Source organism: Canis lupus, chromosome 13 (genome assembly GCF_048164855.1).
Source record: "Canis lupus baileyi chromosome 13, mCanLup2.hap1, whole genome shotgun sequence".
NCBI lineage: Eukaryota > Metazoa > Chordata > Mammalia > Carnivora > Canidae > Canis > Canis lupus.
Genome location: NC_132850.1, coordinates 41,892,195 through 41,916,130, shown reverse-complemented (window position 1 = coordinate 41,916,130; position 23,936 = coordinate 41,892,195). Strand labels below are relative to the sequence as shown.

The 23,936-nt window shown below is 37.6% G+C and overlaps 4 protein-coding genes across 36 annotated transcripts in view; 2 read left to right on the top strand and 2 right to left on the bottom strand.

Moving 5' to 3' along the window:
• GNPTAB (N-acetylglucosamine-1-phosphate transferase subunits alpha and beta) overlaps nt 1-862 on the top strand; it is a 71,397-nt gene extending 70,535 nt beyond the window's left edge. Inside the window, exon 21 of the mRNA XM_072773307.1 lies at nt 489-862. Coding sequence (XP_072629408.1) covers nt 489-560 — 72 coding nt within the window. The 3' untranslated portion in view covers nt 561-862. The remainder of the gene's footprint in view (nt 1-488) is intronic.
• LOC140602975 (uncharacterized) overlaps nt 1-12,797 on the bottom strand; it is a 35,752-nt gene extending 22,955 nt beyond the window's left edge. For 8 of the 25 annotated variants that reach the window (XR_012005980.1, XR_012005985.1, XR_012005986.1 and 5 more), the window contains exons 1-4: nt 12,657-12,790; nt 12,147-12,307; nt 9,513-9,649; nt 8,996-9,084 (exon numbers count right to left, since the gene is read on the bottom strand). Coding sequence is in view for 13 of the 25 variants with exons in the window: in XM_072773333.1 (XP_072629434.1) it covers nt 8,996-9,084; nt 9,513-9,649; nt 12,147-12,164 (244 nt within the window). In the remaining 12 variants the exon portion in view is untranslated. The other 17 variants (XR_012005982.1, XM_072773343.1, XM_072773344.1 and 14 more) reach the window with 14 other exon arrangements.
• Nucleotides 12,798-12,813: 16 nt separating this feature from the next.
• On the top strand, nt 12,814-23,244 carry SYCP3 (synaptonemal complex protein 3). Of its 3 annotated transcripts, none has more exons than XM_072773330.1 (9): nt 12,814-12,970; nt 13,775-13,924; nt 14,588-14,651; nt 14,798-14,832; nt 16,591-16,708; nt 17,494-17,593; nt 20,569-20,667; nt 22,658-22,762; nt 22,892-23,244. In XM_072773330.1, the coding sequence occupies exons 2-9, from the start codon at nt 13,792-13,794 to the stop codon at nt 22,943-22,945; spliced, it is 708 nt and encodes a 235-aa protein (XP_072629431.1). In that variant the 5' UTR covers nt 12,814-12,970; nt 13,775-13,791; the 3' UTR covers nt 22,946-23,244. The 3 variants fall into 3 exon arrangements, with proteins under 3 accessions (XP_072629431.1, XP_072629433.1, XP_072629432.1); XM_072773331.1 differs by having other exon boundaries at nt 12,823-12,970; nt 13,779-13,924; XM_072773332.1 differs by lacking the exons at nt 14,588-14,651; nt 14,798-14,832.
• Nucleotides 19,710-23,936, bottom strand: part of CHPT1 (choline phosphotransferase 1) — a 36,950-nt gene continuing 32,723 nt past the window's right edge. For 4 of the 7 annotated variants that reach the window (XR_012005978.1, XR_012005979.1, XM_072773326.1 and 1 more), the window contains one exon: nt 22,802-22,971. Coding sequence is in view for 5 of the 7 variants with exons in the window: in XM_072773326.1 (XP_072629427.1) it covers nt 22,927-22,971 (45 nt within the window). In the remaining 2 variants the exon portion in view is untranslated. Of the gene's footprint in view, nt 20,068-22,801; nt 22,972-23,936 lie in introns of those variants that run through there. The other 3 variants (XM_072773329.1, XM_072773324.1, XM_072773325.1) reach the window with 1 other exon arrangement.

Below are 23,936 nucleotides of genomic sequence, written 5' to 3'. Positions count from 1 at the left end.
ATAAACTGTGAGCAGAAATACCGTGTGCCCCCTCAGGGTTAGCCCATCAAGCCTCCTGCCCGCCGCTCCCCCGTAGTGGTTTCCCGTGCAGCTGGCTGGTATAGAGACGGCCGCTCTGATGGCTGTGGAGCCCGTAGGCTGAAGATGGAAGCATTTCCATCAGCCTGAGTCCCTAAATGACTGCACACACCTATTTATTCTCCCAGTACTGTTAGAGGAGAAATAAACTTTTTTGAGTCATGAGACATGCTTGGTTTTATCTGTTACAGTAACAGTCTACCCTAGCTAATGTACACTTGGTTAGACAAATTTCAGTTATGTGCTTCCAAGTCATCCAGCATTGTATTTGGTTGCATTCCACAGTCACTTAACCAAATACATTTGCCCACACTGCAGCAGAGATACAGAGAGGTGCAAAATATAAAGGAGAGGCTTGTGAGAGCTTATTTGCAGAGATGGCTACAATAATGCTGTTTCTGTCTGCACAGATTTATGCTGCTCCACCCATCAAGAGGCTGAATTTATTTATCCACTCTGTGAAGTGGGGCTTGGCCATTTGAATAACTTTGGCACATGGGACAAACGCAGAGGTTTGAAAATGATCGTGCTTTGGGGCTTGCTCGCTTTTGGCTTCACCTGGAACCCAGATACCATGATGCGAATGGGCTTGAACTAGCTTCTTGGAGAACCCACTCTGAGGAAAACTGAAACACCCCAGCCAACAGCCTGCATGCCCCCAAATACTATAGCATAAACCCAAACTGGATATGCACCACGGGATATATACATGGAATATAAAAGGATGTAGAAAAAAGCATTATTAAGGTCACTACATAAAGATTAAAGTTTCAACTGACAGAAAGATGAATAAATTCTAAATTTGTATGCACCTAATTAATTTCAAAATATAAAAGTCAAAAATTGATAGCACCATAAGGGAACACTTAACAAATCCACTATCAGACTGGAAGATTTTAACACATGACCAATAACTCCTCAGTTATTCCTAGGCCACAGAGACAAAGATATCACCAAAGTCATAAAAGATTTGAATGACACAATTAGTAAACTTGATTAGATGGACAAACCTAGAACTGAGCACCTCCAAATTAGAGCTTACCCATTCTTATCAAGCACACACAGAATAATTTTTTAAATGGCCCTTGTACTAAATCATAAAGCAAGTGGTAACACATTTAATATCATAGGTATGATCCAGATTACAGGGTATCAAGTTAGAATATTTTAATTAAAAAGATAAAATTGAAGAACTACATTTGTCTAAAAGTCTAAAAACACATTAACTCAGGAGTCAAAGAAGAACTCATTTAATAAGGCTGGCTAATGGTTTGTTTATCTTATTAATTCTTTCAAAGAACCAACTCCTATTTTTGTTAATCTGTTCTACAGTTCTTCTGGTCTCTATTTCATTGAGTTCTGCTCGAATCTTTATTCTGCTCTTCTTCTACTGGGTGTAGGATCTATTTGCTGTTTTTATTCCAGCTCCTTTAGGTGCAAGGTTAGCTTTCATATGTGAGTTCTTTCCAGTTTTTGGATGGAAGCTTGTATTGCGATGTATTTCCCCCTCAGGACTGCTTTTGCTGTATCCCAAAGATTTTGAATGGTTGTATCTTCATTCTCATTAATTTCCATGAATCTTTTTAATTCTTCTCTAATTTCCTGGCTGACCCTTTTAGCAAGATGACATCTTTTAGCAGGATGGTCCTTAACCTCCACGTGTTTGAAATCCTTCCAAACTTCTTGCTGTGATTTAGTTCTAACTTCAAAGCATTATGGTCTGAAAATATGCAGGGGATGATCCCAATCTTTTGGTATCAGTTAAGACCTGATTTGTTACCCAGTATGTGGTCTATTCTGGAGAAAGTTCCATGTGCACTTGAGAAGAATGTGTATTCAGTTGCCTTTGGATGTAAAGTTCTATAAATATCTGTGAAATCCATCTGGTTCAGTGTATCATTTAAAGCTCTTGTTTCTTTGGAGATGTTGTGCTTAGAAGATCTGTCGATTGTAGAAAGTGCTACATTGGAGTCACCAAGTATAAGTGTATTATTATCTAAGTATGTCTTAACTTTGGTTATTAATTGATTGATATACTTGGCAGCTCCCACATTCGGGGCATAAATATTCATGATTGTTAGGTCCTCTTGTTGGATAGACCCTTTAAGTATGATATAGTGTTCCTCTTCATCTCTCACTACAGTCTTCGGGATAAACTTTAGTTTGTCTGATATAAGGATGGCTACCCCTGCTTTCTTTTGAGGACCATTTGAATGGTACATGGTTCTCCAACGTTTTATTTTCAGGTTGTAGGTGTCCTTCTGTCTAAAATGAGTCTCTTGTAGACAGCAAATAGATGGGTCTTGCTTTTTTATCCAGTCTGACATCCTGTGCCTTTTGATGGGGTCATTAAGCCCATTCACATTCAGAGTTACTATTGAAAGATATGAATTTAGTGTCATCATGATACCTGTTCAGTCCCTGTTTTTGTGGATGGTTCCCTTGGACTTCCTCTTTCTTTTACAGAGTCCCCATTAGTATTTCTTGCAGAGCTGGTTTGGAGGTCACATATTCTTTCAGTTTCCACCTATCTTGGAAGCTCTTTATCTCTCCTATTCTGAATGAGATCCTTGCTGGATAAAGCATTCTTGGCTGCATGTTCTTCTCATTTAGGACCCTGAACGTATCCTGCCAGCCCTTTCTGGCCTGCCAGGTCTCTGTGGAGAGGTCTGCTGTTAATCTAATATTTCTCCCCATAAAAGTTAGAGATTTCTTGTCTCTTGCTGCTTTAAGGATCTTCTCTTTATCTTTGGAATTTGCAAGTTTCACTATTAAATGTCAAGGTGTTGAGTGGTTTTTATTGATTTTAGGGGGGGGATCTCTCTATGTCCTTGATCTGAATGACTGTTTCCCTCCCCAAATTAGGGAAGTTCTCAGCTATGATTTGTTCAAATACATATTCTGGCCCTCTGGCCCTTTCGGCACCCTCGGGAACCCCAATTAAGCATAGATTTTTCCTTCTGAGGCTGTCATTTATTTCCCTTAACCTATCCTCATGATCTTTTAATTGTTTTTCTCTTTTTTCCTCAGTTTCCCTCCTTGCCATCAACTTGTCTTCTATGTCACTCACTCGTTCTTCCCAGGGGCACTGGGAAGTTCACCTGAGAGTTCACTTGTCTCTTGAATCCTTTATGCTTTTTTCTAGAGCCACCAGTAGCTTTATAATAGTGCTTCTGAATTGGCTTTCTGACATTGAATTGTAATCCAAATTTTGTAACTGTGTGGGAGAGAGGACTGTTCTGATTCTTTCTTTTGAGGTGAGGTTTTCCTTCTAGTCATTTTGCTCAGTGCAGAGTTGCCAAAAACAAGTGGTACTTGGATAAAGGAGAAAAATAGAGAAGAGAAAAAAGAAAAAAAAAAAGAGAAAAGAAAAAAAGGGGGGAGAAGTAAACAGAAAACAAAAAACAAGGAGGAGTATCCTCTGATGATTCTATATACTGTAAATCCCCCTTCCTACCTTGACTAACTAACTAACTAACTCTTCTCACTGTAGCATTCCCTTCCCACTGTAGACTTCCCCTGGAACTTTCCAGTGCTGCTTGGTCAATAACTTGCTTTTCCCCTGTCCCTCTAGCTGGTCTTCTGGGGGAGGGGCCCGCTGTGCTGATTCTCAGCTGTCAGCACTTGGGGGAGCTGCTCAGCCCCCTGCTTGCAGGCTCAGTGAAAGTTGTTTAACCTGTTTATCCTGTGAGTCCACTGTGAAGCTCAGTGGGGGGTTGTTTATCCTGTGAGGCCCCAGGAGGAGCAACAACAGCAGCGGCCAGCTCTCCAGCCCTGGAGTTAGCTCTGCAGGAACTACCGCAGCTCCTAGTCCGCAGGGGCCTGGATGCTCGGGGCGGGGGCGGGGGGGAGCGCAGGTGGCGTGGATCTGCACAGCTCAGGGCTGCCCCGACAGGAGCGTCCTTGCTGTCCTGGGCCCTCCCCTCCTCCGCCTGTCGGGGGGTGGGGGGCCGGGATCCTGGGCTGTGTGCCCCCGCGCCCTGGGCTCCCGGGCCTGCACCTCTGGAATCGCGCTCCCGGGGCTGTGCAGCCCTCTCTGCGCGGAGCCGCCGCCTGAGCCGCCGCCAGGTGCACTCCAGGCCTCTAGGGAGCTCGGTGGCGGGGTGTGGCACGCTCTTCCCGGGGCACAGGTGTCTGTTAGTGCCCCTGGGAGCCTGAGGGCATCCCCGCCCTCCTGGGGTCCTGCTCTAACTCCCTGCGAGGCCTTTCCGCCCGGGAAGATTGGTGCAGCTCCTGCTTCTCCAGGACGGTGCTCTCCTGTCCTGGGGACACTACCCCCAGCCTCAGCCCGGCTCTTCGCGGGGCCCCTCCCCCTTGGATGCTTTTTATTTATTTATTTCCATCTTCTCACTGTAGCATTCCAGCTGTTCTCTCTTTAAATCTCAGGTTTTCACGATGATTTAAAAGTTACCTAGGTAATTTGGTGGGGACAGGTGACTTGGGGACCCTAGTCTTCCACCATCTTGCCCCCTCCTCAAAGAAGAACTCATAATGGAAATTTAAAAATATTTAGAATGTGATGGTAATGAAAATACTGCACATCACAACTTGTGGGATTCAGTTAAAGGGTACAAAGAAATTTATCATCTCGAATGAGTATCTTGGTAAAGGTAAAGAAAAAAGACTGAAAATAAACAAGGTAATGACCCAACATAAAAAAAACTACAAAAGAACAACTGAAGTAAGGAAATAATAGTAAAAATTAATCAAAGAGAAAAGTAAGATTTAATAGAAAATATCAGTAAAGTATAAAAGTTGTTTTTTAAAAGCCTAATAGCAAAGATACATCTCTGGTGATGTTTCTAAAACAAGGAAATACTTGGGGAGAATATGATAACCTCCCTGAATCTGAATCTCTCCACACATCCTGAGAACCATAAAACAACAAAAGTGAAAATAAAATCATACATAAAAACCTATGCCTTCAACATTACTAGGAGACAGAGAATACAATGAACTTGTCTAAGAGAAACAACAAATTCCAACAGAGCTTGTGCCATTGCTGCAAGCCTGTGGGCACAGGCCTGAGCCTGTGGGAGGGGAGCCTTAAAAGACTCTATGCAAGAGAAGGCCGGGGAGCAGAACCTCTAGATGAAGCACAGATAAGATACCTCCTAGAAGACAAAGTCTACACTAAGAGCCCAGACACAGAACACAGGCCTAGGATGCGGTACTCATGGTACCAGCTAGGTTTTGAAAGCAAGCAGGACCAGCAGTGGCACAGCCTCCAGAAAACACGGCTTCCAGAGGAGAATCAGATAGTAAGAAGGGGTGGTACCCTCAGAGATAACAGGAAGAGAGAGGGAAAATTAAAGATCAATCCTCACTCCCACCTACTGTCCCTTAGCGAAACTGCAGTTCATTACACAGACAGAAGGAGGCGCCCTTGAGCTACAAACGCCATCCACAACATGTACAGGACTGGGGGAAAACAAAAACAATCCAACTCCAAACAAAAACGGAACCAAAACCAAAACGAGACCATAACCAAAACAGGCACAGGGAGGAAAGAACTATTAATACTACAGAATTTTAAAAATCTAAGTAGACCATACATCTCGATGCAAAACTAAATGAAATCAAGAATTCCTTAGAAAACCATAGTTTACTATAATTGGCCCCAATAGAGACAAATCATTAAAAAGACCAATTTCTATAGGAGAAATCAAGAAAACTATCAAGGAACTACCTCACAAGAAACTATCACTAGGCTCAGAACCATTTTACAAAGAAATTCCACAAACATTTAGGACCAAAGACTCCCAATATTAGTTGTTTCAGAGCACAAAAAATGAAGGAAAACTTGAAAATTCTTATTTTTTAAGAGTTTTTATTTGAGAGAGAGAGAGAGAGACCATGAGCAGGAGGGTGGGCAGGCAGAAGGAGAGGGAGAGCAGACTCCTTGCTGAGCAGGGAGCCTGATACAGGGGCTCAATCTCAGGACTCCAGGACCAGAACCTGAGCCAAAGGCAGATGCTTCACCAACTGAGCCACCCAAGTGCCCCAAATCCTTTTTATGAAGTAAATATGACATTATTATTTAAATCTGATAATTGCAGCAACATAAAGGTAATTACAGACCAATATTCCTTATGAATATCATTGCAGAAATCCTGAACAGACTTCAATATTACAATAAGAAAATAATATACCATGGCCAAGTAAGACTTATTCTAATACAGAGATTGATCAATAATCATTTTAATATAATGTATTGTATTAATAGGTGTAAGGAAAAATTGTATAATTATCTCAACAGGTGCTGACAGAGCCTTTAACAAAACCTAACACTCATTTAAAATAAAAATTCAGTTGTAAAGTCATCTTAAAATGGGGAAATACCTGAGGCATTCTTACTAAGGTAAAGAAGCAAAAATGCCCACCACTTCTGCTACTGTTTAACTATTTGACACTGAGGTTTTAGCCAATGAGTGTCAAGAGAAAATAAAGACCCAGGAATTGGAACTAAAATAATCACTGTTTACAGATGCTATGAAAACATACCTGCAGAACTCTACAGGCTCAGTAAGTAAATTAATACAAACATGAAAAGAATTTTGCAATGTGGCAGGATATACAAGTAACATGCAAAACCCAAAAGCCTTCATTAACACAAAAGATAATCAGGTATATAATGGAAGAGGAAAAAGTTTGATTTATTCTTGCAATAAAGACAATAAAATATTTAGGAACAAACTTAATGAAAAACATTCAAAACCTGTAGTAAAATATTTTTAAATGCTTCTTTAAGATTTTATTTGAGAGAGAGAGAGCTTGCACACATGAATGGGGGAGAGGCAGAGAGAGAGGGAGAAGCAGGCTCCCCGCTGAGCAGGAAGCCCAACACAGGGCTCCATCCCAGGACCCCAAGATCATGACCTGAGCCAAAGGCAGACACTTATCTAGCTGAGCTACCCAAGGGCCTCGTATGGTTTTAAATGTACATATAAACAAGAATAAAGTGCCACCCTGAAATTCATAGCTTTCGGATCACAGATCTGATGTCATGGGGACTGTACATGTGGGCCCTTGACATGTGTCTTGGTTTGCTATCCATGGGCAGATAGTTCCAGGGTCTGTTCGACTGATCTCCGGCCCGGCACCTTCTTCCCTCCAACTACTTACCTATCCCCATAAATATTGGGAAGGGAAGAAAGGGAAGGAAGGGAAGGAAGGGAAGGAAAGGGAAGGGAAGGGAAGGGAAGGGAAGGGAAGGGAAGGGAAGGGAAGGGAAGGGAAGGGAAGGGAAGGGAAGGGAAGGGAAGGGAAGGGAAGGGAAGGGGAAGGGGAAGGGGAAGGGAAGATATTAAAAATAGAAAGTATACTACAATGGTGGAAAGATATCTTGCTCTTTGTTGGAACATTTCACCATCATTAAGATGACATTTTTTCCTAAGCAAATTAAAAAATATAATGAGATCCCAATAAAAAGTCAAGGTTTTTCTGAAATGAGAAAACTTGAGCAGACTAATAAGCAAAGAAACTGAATCAGTAATCAAAAAATTCCCAACAAAAGTCCAGAGTCAAACAGCTGCACAGGTGAAGTCTACCAAATATTTAAAGAGGTCATATCAATTGTTCTCAAACTATTTTGAAAAAATAGAAAAGGGAGGAAAACTTCCAGATTCATTCTATGAGGCATTACCCTATACCCAAACTACATAAAGACTCCACTAAAAAAGACAACCGGCTAAATCCCTGGTGAGCATGGATGTAAAAATTATTAATAAAATACTAGCAAACTGAATCCAACAACACATTTAAAAATAATCATTCACCATTGATTAAGTGGGATTTATTCCTGGGTTGCAAGGGTGGTTCAATATTCACAAATCAATGTGATACACCACATTAATAAAAGAAAAGAACCATGTGATCATTTAAATAGATGTAAAAAAAAGCATCTGACAAAGTAAAATATACATTCATGATAAAAACCCTCAACAAAGTAAGCTTAGAGGGAACATACCTCAATGTAATAAAGGCCATATATAAAAAACCCACAGCTAACATCACCATCATTGGGGAACAACTGAGAGCTTTTCTTCTATGGTCAGGAACAACACAGGATGTCCACTCTGACCATTGTTAATGAAAACAATCCTGGAGGTCCTAGTCACAGCAACCAGAGAGCAAAAATAAACAAAAAGCCTCCAAATCAGCAAGGAAGAAGTAAGACACTTACTATCTGTTGGCATGATACTCTATAGAAAACTTGAAAAGACTCCAACAACAACAACAACAAAAAAAATGGCTAGAACTGACACATGAATTCAGTAAAGTTGTAGCATACAAAACCAACATACAGCATTGTGCTGCATTTCTATATACTAATAAGGAAGCAGCAGAAAGAGAAATTAAGCAATCAATCCCATCTACAATTGCATCAAAAATAGTAAGATATCTAGGAATAAACCTAATCAAAGAGGTGAAAGACCTGTACACTCTGGAAACTACAAAACACTAATGAAGAAATGGAAGACAACACAAAGAACTAGAAGAACATTCCGTGCTCATGGGTTGGAAGAACAAATATTATTAAAATGTCTATACTACCTAAAGCAATCTACACATTTAATGCAATCCCTATAAAAATAACATCAGCATTTTTCACAGACCTAGAACAAACAATCCTAAAACCACAAAAGACCCAGAATAACCAAAGCAACCTTGAAAAAGAAAAGCAAGGCACCTGAGAGTAGCTCAGTCGGGTGGTTAAGCAACTGCCTTCAGCTCGGGTCACGATCCCAGGATCCCAGGATCAAGCCCTGAGTTGGGCTCCCTGCTCAGTGGGGAGTGGGCTTCTCCCTCTGCTCCCCCCACCTCATGTTCTTTCTCTCTAAAATAAATAAAATCTTAAAGAGAAAACAACTATAATGAGATACCATCTCACACCTGTGAGAATGGCCAAACTCACCAAAACAAGAAACAGCTGGTGTTGGTGAGGATGTGGAGAAAGGGGAACCTCTTGCATAGCTGGTGGGAATGCAGACTTGCACAGCCACCCTGCAACACAGTGTGGAGGTTCCTTGAAAAGTTAAAACAGAATTACCTATGATCCAGCAATTGCACTACTAGGTATATACCTAAAGAATACAAAAATACTCATTCAAAAGGTTGCATGCATCTTAATGTTTACAGCAGCATCATCCACAGTAGCTAAAGTATGGAAACAGCCCATCCATCAACTGATGAATGGATAAAGAAAATGTGATATAGATATAGAATGGAATATTACTCAGCCATCAAAAGAATGAAATCCTGCCATTTGCAGCGACATGGATGGAGCTAAAGGGTATTATGCTGAGCAAAATAAGTCAGTCAGAGAAAGACAAATACTGTATGGCTTCACTCGTGTGTGGTACTTAAGAAACAAAACAAAGAAGCAAAGGGGGTGGGGAAGAGAGGGAGCAAACCAAGAAATAGACTCTTACCGATAGAGAACAAACTGCCGGTGACCAGAGGGAAGGTGGGCGATGGGTAAAACAGGTGATGGGGACTGAGGAGGACACGCACTGTGATGAACACCTAAAGTTGTACGGAAGTGCTCAATCACTACCATACGGTATGCCTGAAACAAATATTACACTGTGTTAATGGGGGTTTAAATAAAAACTTTTAAAAGTCAAGGTTTTTCTTCTTAGAGAGACGTAAGATGGTGCTAAAAGCTGTATTTTAAAAAATGCAAGAATAGCTAGGAAAACCATGGAAAATATGGCGATGAGGGGAACCAGCCTATCCAATATTAAAATATACTCATGGGGCGCCTGGGTTGCGTGGTTGGTTAAGCTTCTGACTCCTGGTTTTGGCTCAGGCTGTGATCTCACCATGGTGAGACTGAGCCCCTGCGAAGTATGGAGTTTGCTTGAGATTCTCTCCCTCTCTCTGTGCCCCTCCTGCTCTTGTGTGCACTCTCTCTCTAGAATAAATAAATCTTTAGAAAATACATATGCTCATAAGTGTCTATGATTCAGTGTGGTACTGGTACATGAATGATATGTCAGTGAGATGTAACAAAATCCAGATATTGACCCAACTCCTTATGGAAATCTAGTGTCAACTAAAGGTGGTATTTCAATTCAGTGGAGGCAAAGATTGACGTTTTAGTAAATGATGTTGGGATAACTGGATAGACATTTGGAAAAAGGTGAAATTAGCTTTGTTCCTCACACTATATACTACACAGAGTTTACATTCTAAAGGGGTTGGGGGAGACAATACGGTAAATAAATTACACTTATAATAAGAAATTGTAAGTGCTAGGAGAAAGGTAAATGGGGAAGGGGAATAGGGAAAGAGAAGAAACAAGGTGCAGAGTTTGCATTTACAGTACCTAAAAGTAGCGGCAGAAGAGGCCTCACTGATATGAATAGTAGTGTTTGAACAAAGACCTGACAACATGGAGCAAGCCATGTACATAGACTTCATTCCCAACTAGGTAAGAGCAGAAAATTACAAGCCAACCTCAATCATGAAAATGGACACAACACACTGTTGAAATCCAACAAAGCAATGTGCTTAAAAAGTGAATATTATCAGGATCCACTTGGGTTTATCACAGGAATGTAAGTTTGGTTTTACATTAGAAACACATATAAATCTTTCTCACCACATTAACAAGCGATTATTTCAATAGATATAAAAATAAAATGCAGCAGTCATTCGTGATTTAAAACAGAATGACAAAACAAAACAAATAAGCACACAAAAAACAGCGTACTACAAATAGAAGCTACATTTTCAAAAAAAGCAAACACCTAAATCCTTCATTTAGCATCATTGTTAGTAGAAGTCTTAGAAACGTGACCTTTAAGATAAGGAAGAATGTTCAATATTGATGCTTCTATTCATCTTTATACGAAACATTCTAGTGAGTACGGTCAGAAAAGAAAGCCAAAGAATTAAGAGACAAAAATGTCGTTATTTGCAGATGATATGATTATACAGCCCCAGCCTCTACAAACTATTAGAAGTAGTGTATTCTTATATCAGATTAATATCAGAAATCAATTGGATTTTTATATACCAGCAATTAGAACAAGATAACAACATGACTTATAATCTAATAACAGTGCAGACCTTGTGCAGAGAAAAAAAAAGGACTAACTTTATTGATTGATATTAACAAAGTTCTAAATAAATGAAGAATATGCTATATTCAAGAATAGGAAGACTGAAAAAAATTTTTTAAAAGATTAAAAAAAAAAGAATAGGAAGACTCAATTTCCTCAAACTGAGCTACAGATTCAATGCAACGCCTATCAAAATCCAAGTTTTTTTTTTTCCATGGGACTTGGAAAATGGATTCTAAAATTTACACGAGAAACAAAAGTTCAAGAATACACAGAATATTCCTGAAGAAAATAGATAAGGTATGAGACCTGCCCTATCAGATACCAAAGAGATAAGGCTGGAGTGATGAAAACTACAGTTTTGGCCAAGGAATAGCAGACTGGCCAGTGGAATAGGTTAAAGAAGCAAACTCAAAAACATGTAAAAAATGTTATATTATACAAACAGATACAGCTGTTGAAAGTTTGCACTATTCAATGAATTGGATTTCTCATGGGGCAAAAAAAGTAATTGGATCCGACCTTGACACCAGGCACAAAAAAATTGCCTCTAGATGAACAAAGGCTTAAAAAATAAAACCTTAAACCCTCTATATTTTTATGACTTCAGGATTAGGATATGTTTCTTTGAAAAGCTAAAGAAAGAGTCATAAAGATTAACATCCAGTATATATAAAGCCTCAAATACATCAACAAGAAACCTCCAATAGAAATCTTGAGAAAAAGAACATGCAGATGGCCAATAAGCCTAACAGGAGCATAATCTCATGAGTAACTGGAGTAAAATAAAGGCGGCCCGGAAGTCGTACCATCCTCTACCTGCTAGAATGGCAAAATGAAGAAACCTGCCCACACCACGTGGTGAGTCCACCCAACGGCAGCCGCTCGCTCTGTCGGTGGGAGCGCACCTCGGAAGCCAGGGCTGCGTTACGTGTGGTCCAGTTTGCGACCTGGTGACGTCATACCTCGGGTCTCTGCAGACTTGGTCGTATATACCTGAGCTCCGAATTTCATAGGGCCGACGTTCAGACAGGCTGTGCTCCGACGCAGCCCACATGTGCCGGGCAAGAAAACCGATGAAGAAGGTGCGGGAGTCACAACAAAATCTGTGCAGTGAAGATGAAAGAGCTACGGATGCACTTAATGATGTAGATTCTCTGAGTGACATAATGTGAAGTAAAACGTGAGTGGCCGAGCATTACAAGGGATATGGTATCATATATGTATGCTAATATGACGTATATATTTTTACTATCACCCAAACACAAAACCAAGCGAGGTGAAGGACACATATATGTAGTAATAAAACTTAGAAAATAGGAGGGACGACGAATTACACAGAATTCCGGATAATTAAACAAAACAAAACAAAACAAAACCCACACATCTGAAAGGGGAATTCGGGGCGAGGATGGAATGGAAAGGCCTTCCTAAGGAAATTCCAAGGCTTCCAGTAAATTCTACTTCGCGAATTAGGTCGTGTGTTCATCATGTTTCGTGACTTACATATTCTGCAATTTTCAAATTAAATTTTAAGAATTAAAACTTAATCTAGAAAACCACACACGAACAGGCCTCCAGGACACCAAGCCTCCACAGGCCGCGGCCCGCAAGGCACTCTGGGGCAGCCGTCTCTTGGTCGGTTGCCCGCAGGGGCGGAGCCTGTGGCCTTCTATACGCACGCGCAGAGCCACCAGCCAATCAGCGACGCCCTCACTAACCAATCAGCGACGCCCTCGGGCGAGGCGAGCCTCGCTTTTCTCCCGCGTGAAGTCTAACTTTCCTCAGAAGCATCGTGGCGGCACAGCGAACACCTCGGGGTAAGGGGCTGGAGCGGTTGGGACTGGAGTGGCGGGACGCCTCTCGGGAGACCAATTCCTGTGGTTTTGGCCATTGGGGACTTTTTTCAGGCGGGAGGAAGGGAGGACTTTGCCTCGCGCTCCCGTCCGAGGCTGCTTTTGATCCGTGAGGTAAATTTTTAGGGCCTCTGACAGGAAAATGAAGTCCGTGAACTTCCCTGAGGGCGGGGCTTCCTGCCGTCGAGTGACCGGTGGAATGCAGCGGGCAGAACCGGATCTGACTGGTCCCGACGGCTCAGGCCGGTTTCTGTGGGTGGGCTTTCGCCCGCCTGGCGTCGCTCGCTCATGCGCGCCCCCCCCCCCCCCAGAACGTGATGAACTAAGGGCTTTTCCTTTGTACCCCGTGTTCATGTTGTGAAAATCTTAGTCGGAATCGTTATTTCCCGCGGCACGGGGTGCGAACCGCCTTTATTTTAGATTTAATTTACCGTGAACTTACGGAGGGGCGTGCTGACGGGGTTAACCCCACCAACTATTCTACAGTTTCCCTTTGTGACGGAAGTGCACAGACTTGAATTTAGCGAGAATCTTGACAAAGGCGGGACTAAAATTCAGATCTCCCAGCCCCCAGAGGCGAACCCTCCATGGGTGGGTGTGTCGTTACCTCTGTTGATTTGGGGCCAACAAAATAAGTGAGGAGGGAACTCCTAGTAAAGTGTTTTTCGACTAAGATCTTTATTCGATAGCGCTGATTTTGAAATTTTAGCAGTTTACTTAAATGATGTCTTTGGATTCAGAAGGTTTGAGAGATTTATTTTTTAAAAGTCAGAAAACCTGTGACTATGGTGCCCTCTGGAAGAAAGCACACGGGGAAGTCTGGGAAGAAGTCCATGGAGGATCAGGTTATAAGAGCCTATGAGTTTGAGAAAGAAGATAAAAAAGATCTGAGAGGTTCCGAGGAGGATGTCCCTGAAGGTACGCAGTGTTTAAGGTGGTCGGGCAGTGACCATGCCCTGGCGGTGATCTGTTTGAGACGCACTACAGTTTAAACTTTAATAAAACTTTATTTGTAAAGCGTTTTCATGCACTTCTTATTTCTCATTTCAAGTTTGAAAAGCTTGTACAGGGACTTCTGGGTGGCTCAGTGGTTGAGTGTCTGCCTTTGGCTCAGGTCGTGATCCCAGGGTCCTGGGATTGAGTCCCGCATCGGGCTCCCTGCAGGGAGCCTGCTTCTGCCTCTGTCTTTGCCTCTCTTTGTGTCTCTCATGAATAAATAAAATCTATTTTTTTAAAAAATGAAAAGCTGCATACCATCTCTTGCCATTACAGTCACTATTCTCCAGATGCCTGCTTCATGAATATAGAATATACACATAACATTAATGAGCAAAAATAAAAACCTCACTTATGACATTAACATGGGAAGGCTTGCAGAATTGTTCCTATAAAATGGTCCCGAATCCCGATTTAATTCTATCTAAACTGCAGGGAAAGTGTGGTATTTACATGTCTGCTTTAAAAAGTTATGTTGGCAACAAAAGCCTAAAAGTACTCAAAATTAAGATATCACACCATAAAAAAGTACCAAAATGGAATACTTAGTTTCGAAATTTTTTTTTTTTTTTATTGTCAATGCAGGGAAGACTCCAGTAATTGATAAGCATGGGAAGAAAAGGACTTCAGCAGTATTTGAAGATGTGGGGTGATGTGTTCAAAATAATTTTTGCCTGTTACATAACGTACTTTAAGAAAAGTCTAGTTTGGTTGTGCAGTGAGTATTGTATGTAAATACATTGTACATACGGTATTTCAATCCTTAATGAGAAGTTTTTTGATGTAATTTCACAGGGGTGAAGTACAAAATATGCTGGAAAGATTTGGAGGTATGTTTTAGGAGATATTTGTCTTTTAAGATAATTATTTCAACAGTATAGCACCTAACTTATATAACAGGAAATGTTAATCAGTGGACTACAAGACTTACCACATAGATTTCCTTACTTAACCTTCTCCAGTTGTCCATAGGAAGAGTAAAAATGGTATTAACGGTGTTGAGGTAAGAATGGTGATTTTATTTTATACATGTGTGAATTTAATGGACTTTGGAATTTTAGAATAAAAATGGAAGGGGAAAATATCTACCCCTCTTTGTATGAACTTTCACAAACTCACAGACCAAGTGTTACAAACACACATATCTGTATGTTATGTTTTCATTTTCTCAATTTAGTTATTTTCTATGACATTCCTGTGTTCTTAGGAGGGGCAATATAAATTGAGCCCTTTAAAATCCCTTTTTATTGTTATTTTTTACATTATTACATTATGTAGTTGAGAAAGGTAACCCTGCTAGCTAGTAAGAGCTCTATAATCAGATAAGTTCATAAACTTTAAATGGTATATTAAATATCAGTTACCTTAACTCTGTTAGAGGATAGGTTTTTGTTTTTGTTTCTTGTTTTTTTGTTGTTGTTGTTTTGTTTTTTAAGATTTTATTTATTAGGGCACAAGCCAGGAAGGGGCAGAGGAAGTGGGAGAAGCAAACTCCCCATTGAGCAGGGAGCCCAACACAATGTGGGGCTAGATCCCAGGACCTGGAGATTGTGAACAGAGCTGAAACCAACACTTAACCAACTAAGCCACCCAGGTGCCCCAGGGGTAGCGGTCTTAAAAAGAGAGTCAATATTTGTTTGGCTCTTCTATATGGATTATTCAGTCAAGTGTTTCTTGAAACCTTTGCTCTATTTGGTGGTGGAAAAATGTTTGCTTTTTAATCTTTTAAATTTGTCATAGGTGGATATTGGAAATATAAAATATTTGTATAATACAGATCCATCATGATTAACTGAAAAATAACTATTGGCGGTAGAGCCATAGTTTAGCAAAGCATTTTTTGAGGTATTAAAAATTTTATAAAATACAGTGCTTAAAGATGTCCTATAAAAAGCTTCAGAAATCACTCTTACTCATTGAAACTAATATGTAACGCTGTGTTGATTATATTTCAATAAGAAATAAGTGTTCTTTTAATAAGTCCAGGGGAAAAAAGTTCCACAAAAGTATTTAAAAGATTTCATGAATGAATTTATCAATATATTTAAGATTTTTCTATGCTTGGTTTTTTATATTTTTTTGGTAAAAATTATATTTAAAAGTATCACAGACTTTTTTAAACTAATTTTCCTATTTAACTGTTTTTATTCTTTTTGGATTCTTTTTAAAAATAATTTTGCGTTTCATATGATGAGTTCTAGAAATAACTCATCTAAATGAGTTTCAGTTGGAGAGTATTTTACAAATTCAGAAAAATTTAGCCTTTATTAGTTTTTTCTTATGAAAAAGTTAAAGGTCTGTCTTTGAGACCCCCTTTTTTTCATGTTTAGCATTTTTCAGTCCTCTCTAAATTAAAAAATTAACCCTAGTTAGGAAAATCAAAATTGAGATACTAATAGCCGGAAATTTCCTTAGGAAAAAAAAAAAAAACAGATAATCTTGCTTTTTAATATTGTACCAACTGTAGGATTTAATTTTAACCATCTTTCCAAAACTGTTGAAGCAATTATATCTCTATTTAATTTGAATATGTGGGAATAAAATAATTTTCAACATTAAGTTTTAATGGATATTTATTTTTAATAAAGCTGATATTAACAAGGCCCTTCTTGCAAAGAGAAAAAGACTAGAACTGTATACTAAGGCTTCTCTCAAAACCAGCAACCAGAAAATTGAACATGTTTGGAAAACTCAGCAAGAGCAAAGGTAAGGTTGTTGGTTTTTTCATAGCCACAAAATTTGTATCATTTCTTGGTACAAATTATGAAAAATACTATCATTTATTTATTGGAGTCTCTAGTAAAATACATATTTGGCTTGATTTTTCTTTAAGCCTGTTAGTCCTAAAACCTTACTCCTTCACAGACTTGAGATATATTTCTTAGAAATCAATGCAGGTTATAATTTTCTCCATTTAAATAACAACTGGTGTTTTTACCCTAAAGGTTATTTTTATTCTAGAAATACATTGAATAAAAAGTAAATGTCATATAAATTATTAGCTTTGTGATAGTTACCTGTTTTTAACATTGTAGAAAAAGATCAGTTTTATTGTAAATAATCTGTCTATTTTAGCTGAATTGACTTAATTCTTTTTTACAAAATCATTATACCAAAATGGGGAAAAACCAAGTGGTATATTTCTATTTAGACATCTTACATGATAAACACAATAATTTGACTTAATCTACTTATATTGGAACCTATATTCAGTTGGAGAAAAAAACTGCTTGGAAATGAAATGGACTTTTCTGAAAAATGTATATATAATAAAACTTCCATAGTTTCTGAGAACTAAAGCCTGTGAGAGGGCTTTTCTGTTGTTAGCTGGCTAGGAAAATCAGCATAAATCATAATTTTACTTTTTGGTTTCGTATTTGACAATTTAAGATGCCATTATTTTCTCTTTTAGTATTTATAAAGTATGTCATCAATTTTGTTTGGAATATTTTGATATAAAATATGAAAATATTCATTGTTATGTTTTATAGGCAGAAGCTTAACCAAGAATATTCTCAGCAGTTTGTGACTTTGTTTCAGCAGTGGGAAATGGATATGCAGAAAATTGAGGAACAAGAAGAAAAACTAGCTGTTAGTATCATGCTTAATTTTATAATCTATTATAACCGAGCGTCAAGTGGGAATGGAGACCTTAGCCATGTAGTAGATCTAGGACACTCGGCTGGGTTCCATTTCCCATACTGGCTATGTGTTTCAGTCCTGCTGAATGGTAAACCAGAGAACTCAGGCACATTTGTGAAAGCTATTGGCCTTTGCTTCCTATATTGGTTGTGATTCTTGCAGTTCTAAGTGACAAATTATCAAAGTACAAAAGAAGGATTATTTGTTTATATAAAAGAAGTTCAGGTGTAGTTTAGTTAGCTTCAGACATAGCTGGATGGATGTAAGGAAGGACTGCATATTATATAGTGTCATTTGGGCTCTGTCTGCGATTCTTAATAGGCTCTTTCAATGTGGTAAGCAAGATAGCTTCTTAAAATTTAGACTTACTACAAGTTTAGTAACCAGTGGACTGTTGTTTGTTTTTTTGTTTTTTGGGGTTTTTTTTGTTTTGTTTTGTTTTTGTTTTTGTTTTTCAATAGCTAGCAGAAAGAAAAGTCCTCTGGAGGAATATCACTGATAAAGTTTGGATCATTTGCCCATTCCTGAACCAGTCATTACGGTCAAAACATGGTTTACTCTTAATGGCCAGACTTGTGTTACATGCGCATCTCTGTGGGAGATGGAAGTGTGCTATACCTATATGTTATATAACTACAGTAACTATCCTGTTATTTTACTCTTTCATTTATAAAATTATCATGTATTTCTTATTTAAGAGTTAAGTACTATTCATATTAAATAATTTTAGGGGTTGGTTGATCAGCTCAGTTTTGGAAATGTTAATATGAAATACCCAAGGGGATGTGTTGAGTAGGCCCATTGGTATAGAAGTCTGGAGTTCTGGAAAAAAATAAGAGCTGAATGTGCAAAGTTGGGAATTCTCAACATAAAGACAGTAGTTAAGCCATAAGATGGATGATGAGACCACCAAGGAAGTGATTGTAAATGTAAAAGAGAGGCCTAAGGACTGATTTCTGGAATAAGTACTTCAGTGTTCAGAGTTCAGAGATATGAGGGAGAACCATAGGGTGGATTTGGCAATGTAAAGGTTGTTGATGTTCTTGATCAGAATGATTTTGGTAGAAAATGAGTGCAGAAACTTGATTAGGAGGAGTATAAAAGAATAGGAAATAGAGAAATGGGGTGGTAGCTTGAGCAAAAAAGGAATAATGTGTGGTTTTTGTTTAAGAATGAAGAAAGAGCAACATGTTTGCTGAGAAGAACAATCTTGAGGGGAAAAATAAGTAATGGAAAAGGGGGACAGTTGAATTCTTAAGAATGGTTGGAACATGTGAAAAAGTTGGGGGTAGCAGAGAACAAGGACAGTTCATCCTTAAAAACAGGAAAGAAGGTAAAGTATGTGAGCACAGATATAGGTGGGTAGGTAGAAATGATGATGGAGACTCAAAGTTCTCTTTGGATTGGGTTTCTTTAGTGAAATAATTAGGTTATTGGATGGTAGAAAACATGTTGCCTTTTGAGGTCAAATAAAACACTTTCCTGAGTGGATCAGTGAATGGACTAGGGAAATATAATTTCTAAGCAGCATTAAGGATCGAATTTAGGCCAGTGATCATGATTTCAAGTGAGACATGTTAGCATAATTGTGGGATTTTCGCTAGTCAGGACCAGCTATAGGGATGCAGGCAGAATTACTGGAGAGTTGAATTTTCCAGGATTGGAGTTTAGCCAGACAAGTGTGACAGCGTGAGAATTGGGCAGGATATATGAAAGGATGATTCACCATAGAATTTAAGCAGGATAGGAGGAAAATGACATGGGAATAGGGATAGGGGATGTGAAAATGAGTAAGATGAGTGGATTTTAGGTATGATAGAGATTACTGAATTATGGTACCAAGAGGTAACTAGCATGGTAGGCAGGTAGTGGTTGTGAATAGTGAGTTATATGGAGAAATAGCATGAATAATGAATGGTTAGACCTGAATTCTGGAAATTCACTCTTTGGAATCACATCCTGGTATCACCAAATGCTAGCTGTGAAACTGAAAAAATTATCTTGATGCCTGTTTCCTTATCTATGAAAGAGGAGTAATAATAACCTCATGGAGTTGTTTTGAGGATTAAATGAGTTCATATATAATATGTTTATTTAAAGAGTTCAGAGTAGTATCTAACACATAGTTAATGAGAAATTTTCTATTGTTTATACTGTGTAGAGGTTGTAGTTATTGGCAGTGACAAAATCTAGGGTATGAGCATGTACTGTGAATGGCTAAAGTAGAGTGGGGAACAAAAACTGTTGGTGAAAAGTGGTCCAAGGAACTGAAAGATAAGCATTGGAAAGATCATACAGGGGATCCATGGGTGGCTCAGTGGTTTGGCGCTTGCCTTTGGCCCGAGGCGTGATCTTGGAATCCCGGGATCGAGTCCCACGTCGGGCTCCCGGCATGGAGCCTGCTTCTCCCTCCTCTTGTGTCTCTGCCCCCCCCCCCCATAAATAAATAAATAAATAAATAAATAAGTAAATAAGTAAATAAGTAAATAAATAAATAAATAAATAACCTTTTTTTAAAAAAAAGTAAAGATCATACATGTTGATACTGAGAGCACCAAGAATTAAAACATATTTTGGTATTGTTGGGGCACCTGCATGGCTCAGTTGAGTAAACTTCCAACTATTGATTTCAGCTCAGGTCTTGATCTCAGGGTCATGAGTTCAAGCCCAACATTGGGCTCCACATTGGGCATGGAGCCTACATTAACAAAGCAAAACAATATATTTTGAGTATTGTTAAGTGTTGCTATTTTGTGACTGGTAGGATTATTACTGTTGTATATTAGTGGTGAGCTTGGTCATAGTAGTTAAAACTGTTGATAGAAAAACTATTCCTTTTAAATGTAACGTAGAATCACATTTTGCTAAATTTTAAATTTCACCCAAATTGTTATCACATATTTTTTTTTTGCTTGTATTTGTAGAACTTGTTTCGACAGCAACAAAAGATTTTTCAACAGTCTAGAATTGTTCAGAGCCAGAGACTGAAAACAGTTAGACAGCTATATGAGCAGTTCGTAAAGGTCTGTTTGTTGTATTTGGTTATGTAATACATTGTGTAATACATTGTTATATAACATTATATTTGAAAGCAGAAGATAGTATTTTTCTAAGTTTAAGGGAAAAAATTATATATTTTAAATTCTTTCCATTTTAAGTGTTAAATATATTTTTACTTTAGGATTCTAATGCTTTGTGGGGATTATTCAAAACAAGAAATGGTAAATTGGGAATTTTACCTAAATATACATAATGTGCATAAAATTCTTATTTTACTAATAAGAATAGTAATAGTAATAGTTCTGTCTTAACTGAAAATAAAAAGTCCATAAATCATTTCTAGGTAGTCTTTTACTTTGTATCTCCAGAATACAAAGTACTCAATTGAAAATGAGGAATATTTTTCATTTTCTAATATATATGTACGTTATGTCATATTTCTTGTTAGGATTACTGCAGTGACTAAAAATGGCTTTATATCCCATCTTACAAGAAATGGCTCAGATACATAATAGAACGAAAAACCCAGCTGATTAAAAACTTGTGCATCGAGAATTATCTGTTATGCATATTAACAAATTGTGGTTTGTGGCATTGACCTCTTATTCATGCAGATATGTACTTTTTAGTAACTATTTGTAGGAGTTCATTGGAATCCTGCACATACCTTTTTTTTTTTTTTTGGTGTCAGGATTCTGTTAATCTTGTGCAAATGTTAAAATGTCACCCTTTTAAAGTAAGTGGGATGCTCTGAATGAACTAGTAGTAGTTTTAAAAACTTTTCTATGTACATCAAAGTTATTTTTAAAAGTGTTTCCAATCAGCTTGCTCTAATGCTCCCTAAAAACCATTTAATCGGTGTGAAGATTGATAAAATACTAACAAAGATTTCTTTAAATCTTATCACTAAATGTTACCACGTAGGGTAGGAACTTTAGTATTACGTTTGACTCCTCCATCTCCCTTATTGTTCATAGTAGGTCCTGTAGTTTTTACTCCTGCAGTGGTTCCTTCTTTTAATCCCCAGAACTACTCTCCTAATTTACAATCACATCATTCTTTGTTTATACTACTAAACCTCAACTCATTTCTCTTTTCCAAACTACTCTTCATAGGTCTGTCATATCTTCCTAAAACAGTTCTTCCCTCCTGAAAAAGTATTTCTCATTTTCAATTCAATTCTTAGATTTCAAGTCCCCTTCCATAATGTGATTCTTCTCTTTATGCTTCAGTTACTGCATTTGTTAGGTAACTCCCACCCCACCAGATAATTGCCTTCTCTGAACTCATTCATTGTGTACTTCTATGCATTTATCTGTGCTCTTGCTCTGAAATGTTTTTAATTACTTTTTCTTTTATATTACTCTTTTGCCAACTAAATTGGAATTAATCCCTATTTTCTACTACATAGCTATAACATGTTGCACTTCGTTCTTACTATTAAATTTTGGATTATTTTGTATGTATCTCCTTACTGGAGTAAGGGAGTAATCATATATTACTACTTTTTAATTTCTCCACAATACTTAATGTAGTACTTTTTATATAGTAGGAGTTAGGATCACTATTTGTTAGATGAGTAATAAAGATTTATATAACATAACTTGTTTTTCATAAATTGAAAGAAGAGGTAGATTACAGATCATTTTATTCTAATGAATTCACATCACATTGACTATTATAATAACATAATTACTTGATATTTAGAAAGCTTATTAGAAATTGTAAGTATTACAGCATTCCTTTTTTGTTCTATTTTGACCTTAGCAGCTCATTAACCCATTATTTTGAGCAAAGTATACTACTGTCATACCTCCTGTAATACTTGATCCATGTCTGATGGTTTTCTTCCTTTGTATTTTAGTTTCCACTATTAGAATATTTTCATTTGGCATAAATAATTCACATTATTTGAATAGTAGAAAGTTCCTACTATTGAAAATTAATTATATAAGTTTAGAATCTGAGATGAAAAGTGATGGTTTGTAACTGAACTAGCCTTTTGTGTTTTAGAATATGGAAGAGTTGGAGAAGAATCATGATAACCTACTTACTGGTGCGCAAAATGAACTTAAAAAAGAAATGTCTATGTTGCAAAAAAAAATTATGATGGAGACTGTAAGTCGTTACATTTTAAGTTGGAAAAATGAGGAGTAATGCAAGCATTGAAATATTTTATTTGGTGAAATATGTATAACACTTATCTAAAAATTAAACAAATGTTTAATATTTCCTTTCATGTAACAGCAGCAGCAAGAGATGGCAAGTGTTCGAAAGTCTCTTCAATCCATGTTATTCTGATGACTCTTTGAAGGAAGAACTTGAACCTAAGTAATATGATACAATTATAACATTAGCTAAGAGGCATGTAATTCTTTTAGAGTGGTTTAAAAATTCTAGTTTAAAATAATACATTGTGTTGTTAGCTTAAGTGCAAGACCTCTCTACTTGTTAACTTTCACATAAAGCTGAACAGTTATATGAATAGTAGCAATTCTTAAATTATTTATACCAAGTTTCCAGCTTTTTAATAGTATTAGTGTATTTTTCTCTTTAACACTTGTATATTAACTTTTAGCAATAAAGATGATTTAATTTCAGTTTTTGGCTTCGGTGTATTTGTATTAGTCCCAAAAGGTAGAAAGCTACAAAGCACAAGTTTAGAAGGTTACATTGTTCTTCTTTAAGAAAAAATATACAAAATTTATGTTATATGTACATTTTACTGTATATACTTAAGTTACACAGCCAGTACTAATTGAAAATAAGATTTCAAAAGAAAATTAATAAAATTATAAAATTTATTAAAAGCAACTTAAGTTTGTGTTCTGAAATAAACTGCTAAAAACTATTAAGAAAACTAAACAAGATATATAAAAGTTTTAAGACATGTATTTGTGAATATGTCATTTCCAGAAAGACGTCTAAATGCCATTTAATTAGGCTTGGTCCACAATTAAATGACACATGCCCTTAGTAATGACTGAAAGTATATCATTAACATACCTAATTACTTATGGTTTAAATATGTCACATTCGTCTTTAAAGTTAATTACCTAGAAAATATTTTGTTTTTCAGTTTTAAATTCAGTAAATATATGGAAGTTTGATTACATTCATTTTCAAACTTGAACACTTAACTTTATACCTTGTCACTAAAACTCTGCATTTTTTAAACACAGTAACATGAAACACTAGAGTCAATAGACTAAATTGTCTCAGCATTTGAAATATATCCGCTAAACTTTACTTTTTGCTGAAATTGCTTTCACTGAATCATTCAAAACAAAAA

What these genes read in the sequence shown, in the direction of transcription:
- SYCP3 (XM_072773330.1), top strand. Translation starts at nt 13,792, where the DNA reads ATGGTGCCCTCTGGAAGAAAGCACACGGGGAAGTCTGGGAAGAAGTCC. An exon ending in TATATGAGCAGTTCGTAAAG is followed by an intron (nt 20,668 to 22,657) that starts GTCTGTTTGTTG and finishes TTTGTGTTTTAG; the next exon opens with AATATGGAAGAGTTGGAGAA. An exon ending in AAAAAATTATGATGGAGACT is followed by an intron (nt 22,763 to 22,891) that starts GTAAGTCGTTAC and finishes TTCATGTAACAG; the next exon opens with CAGCAGCAAGAGATGGCAAG.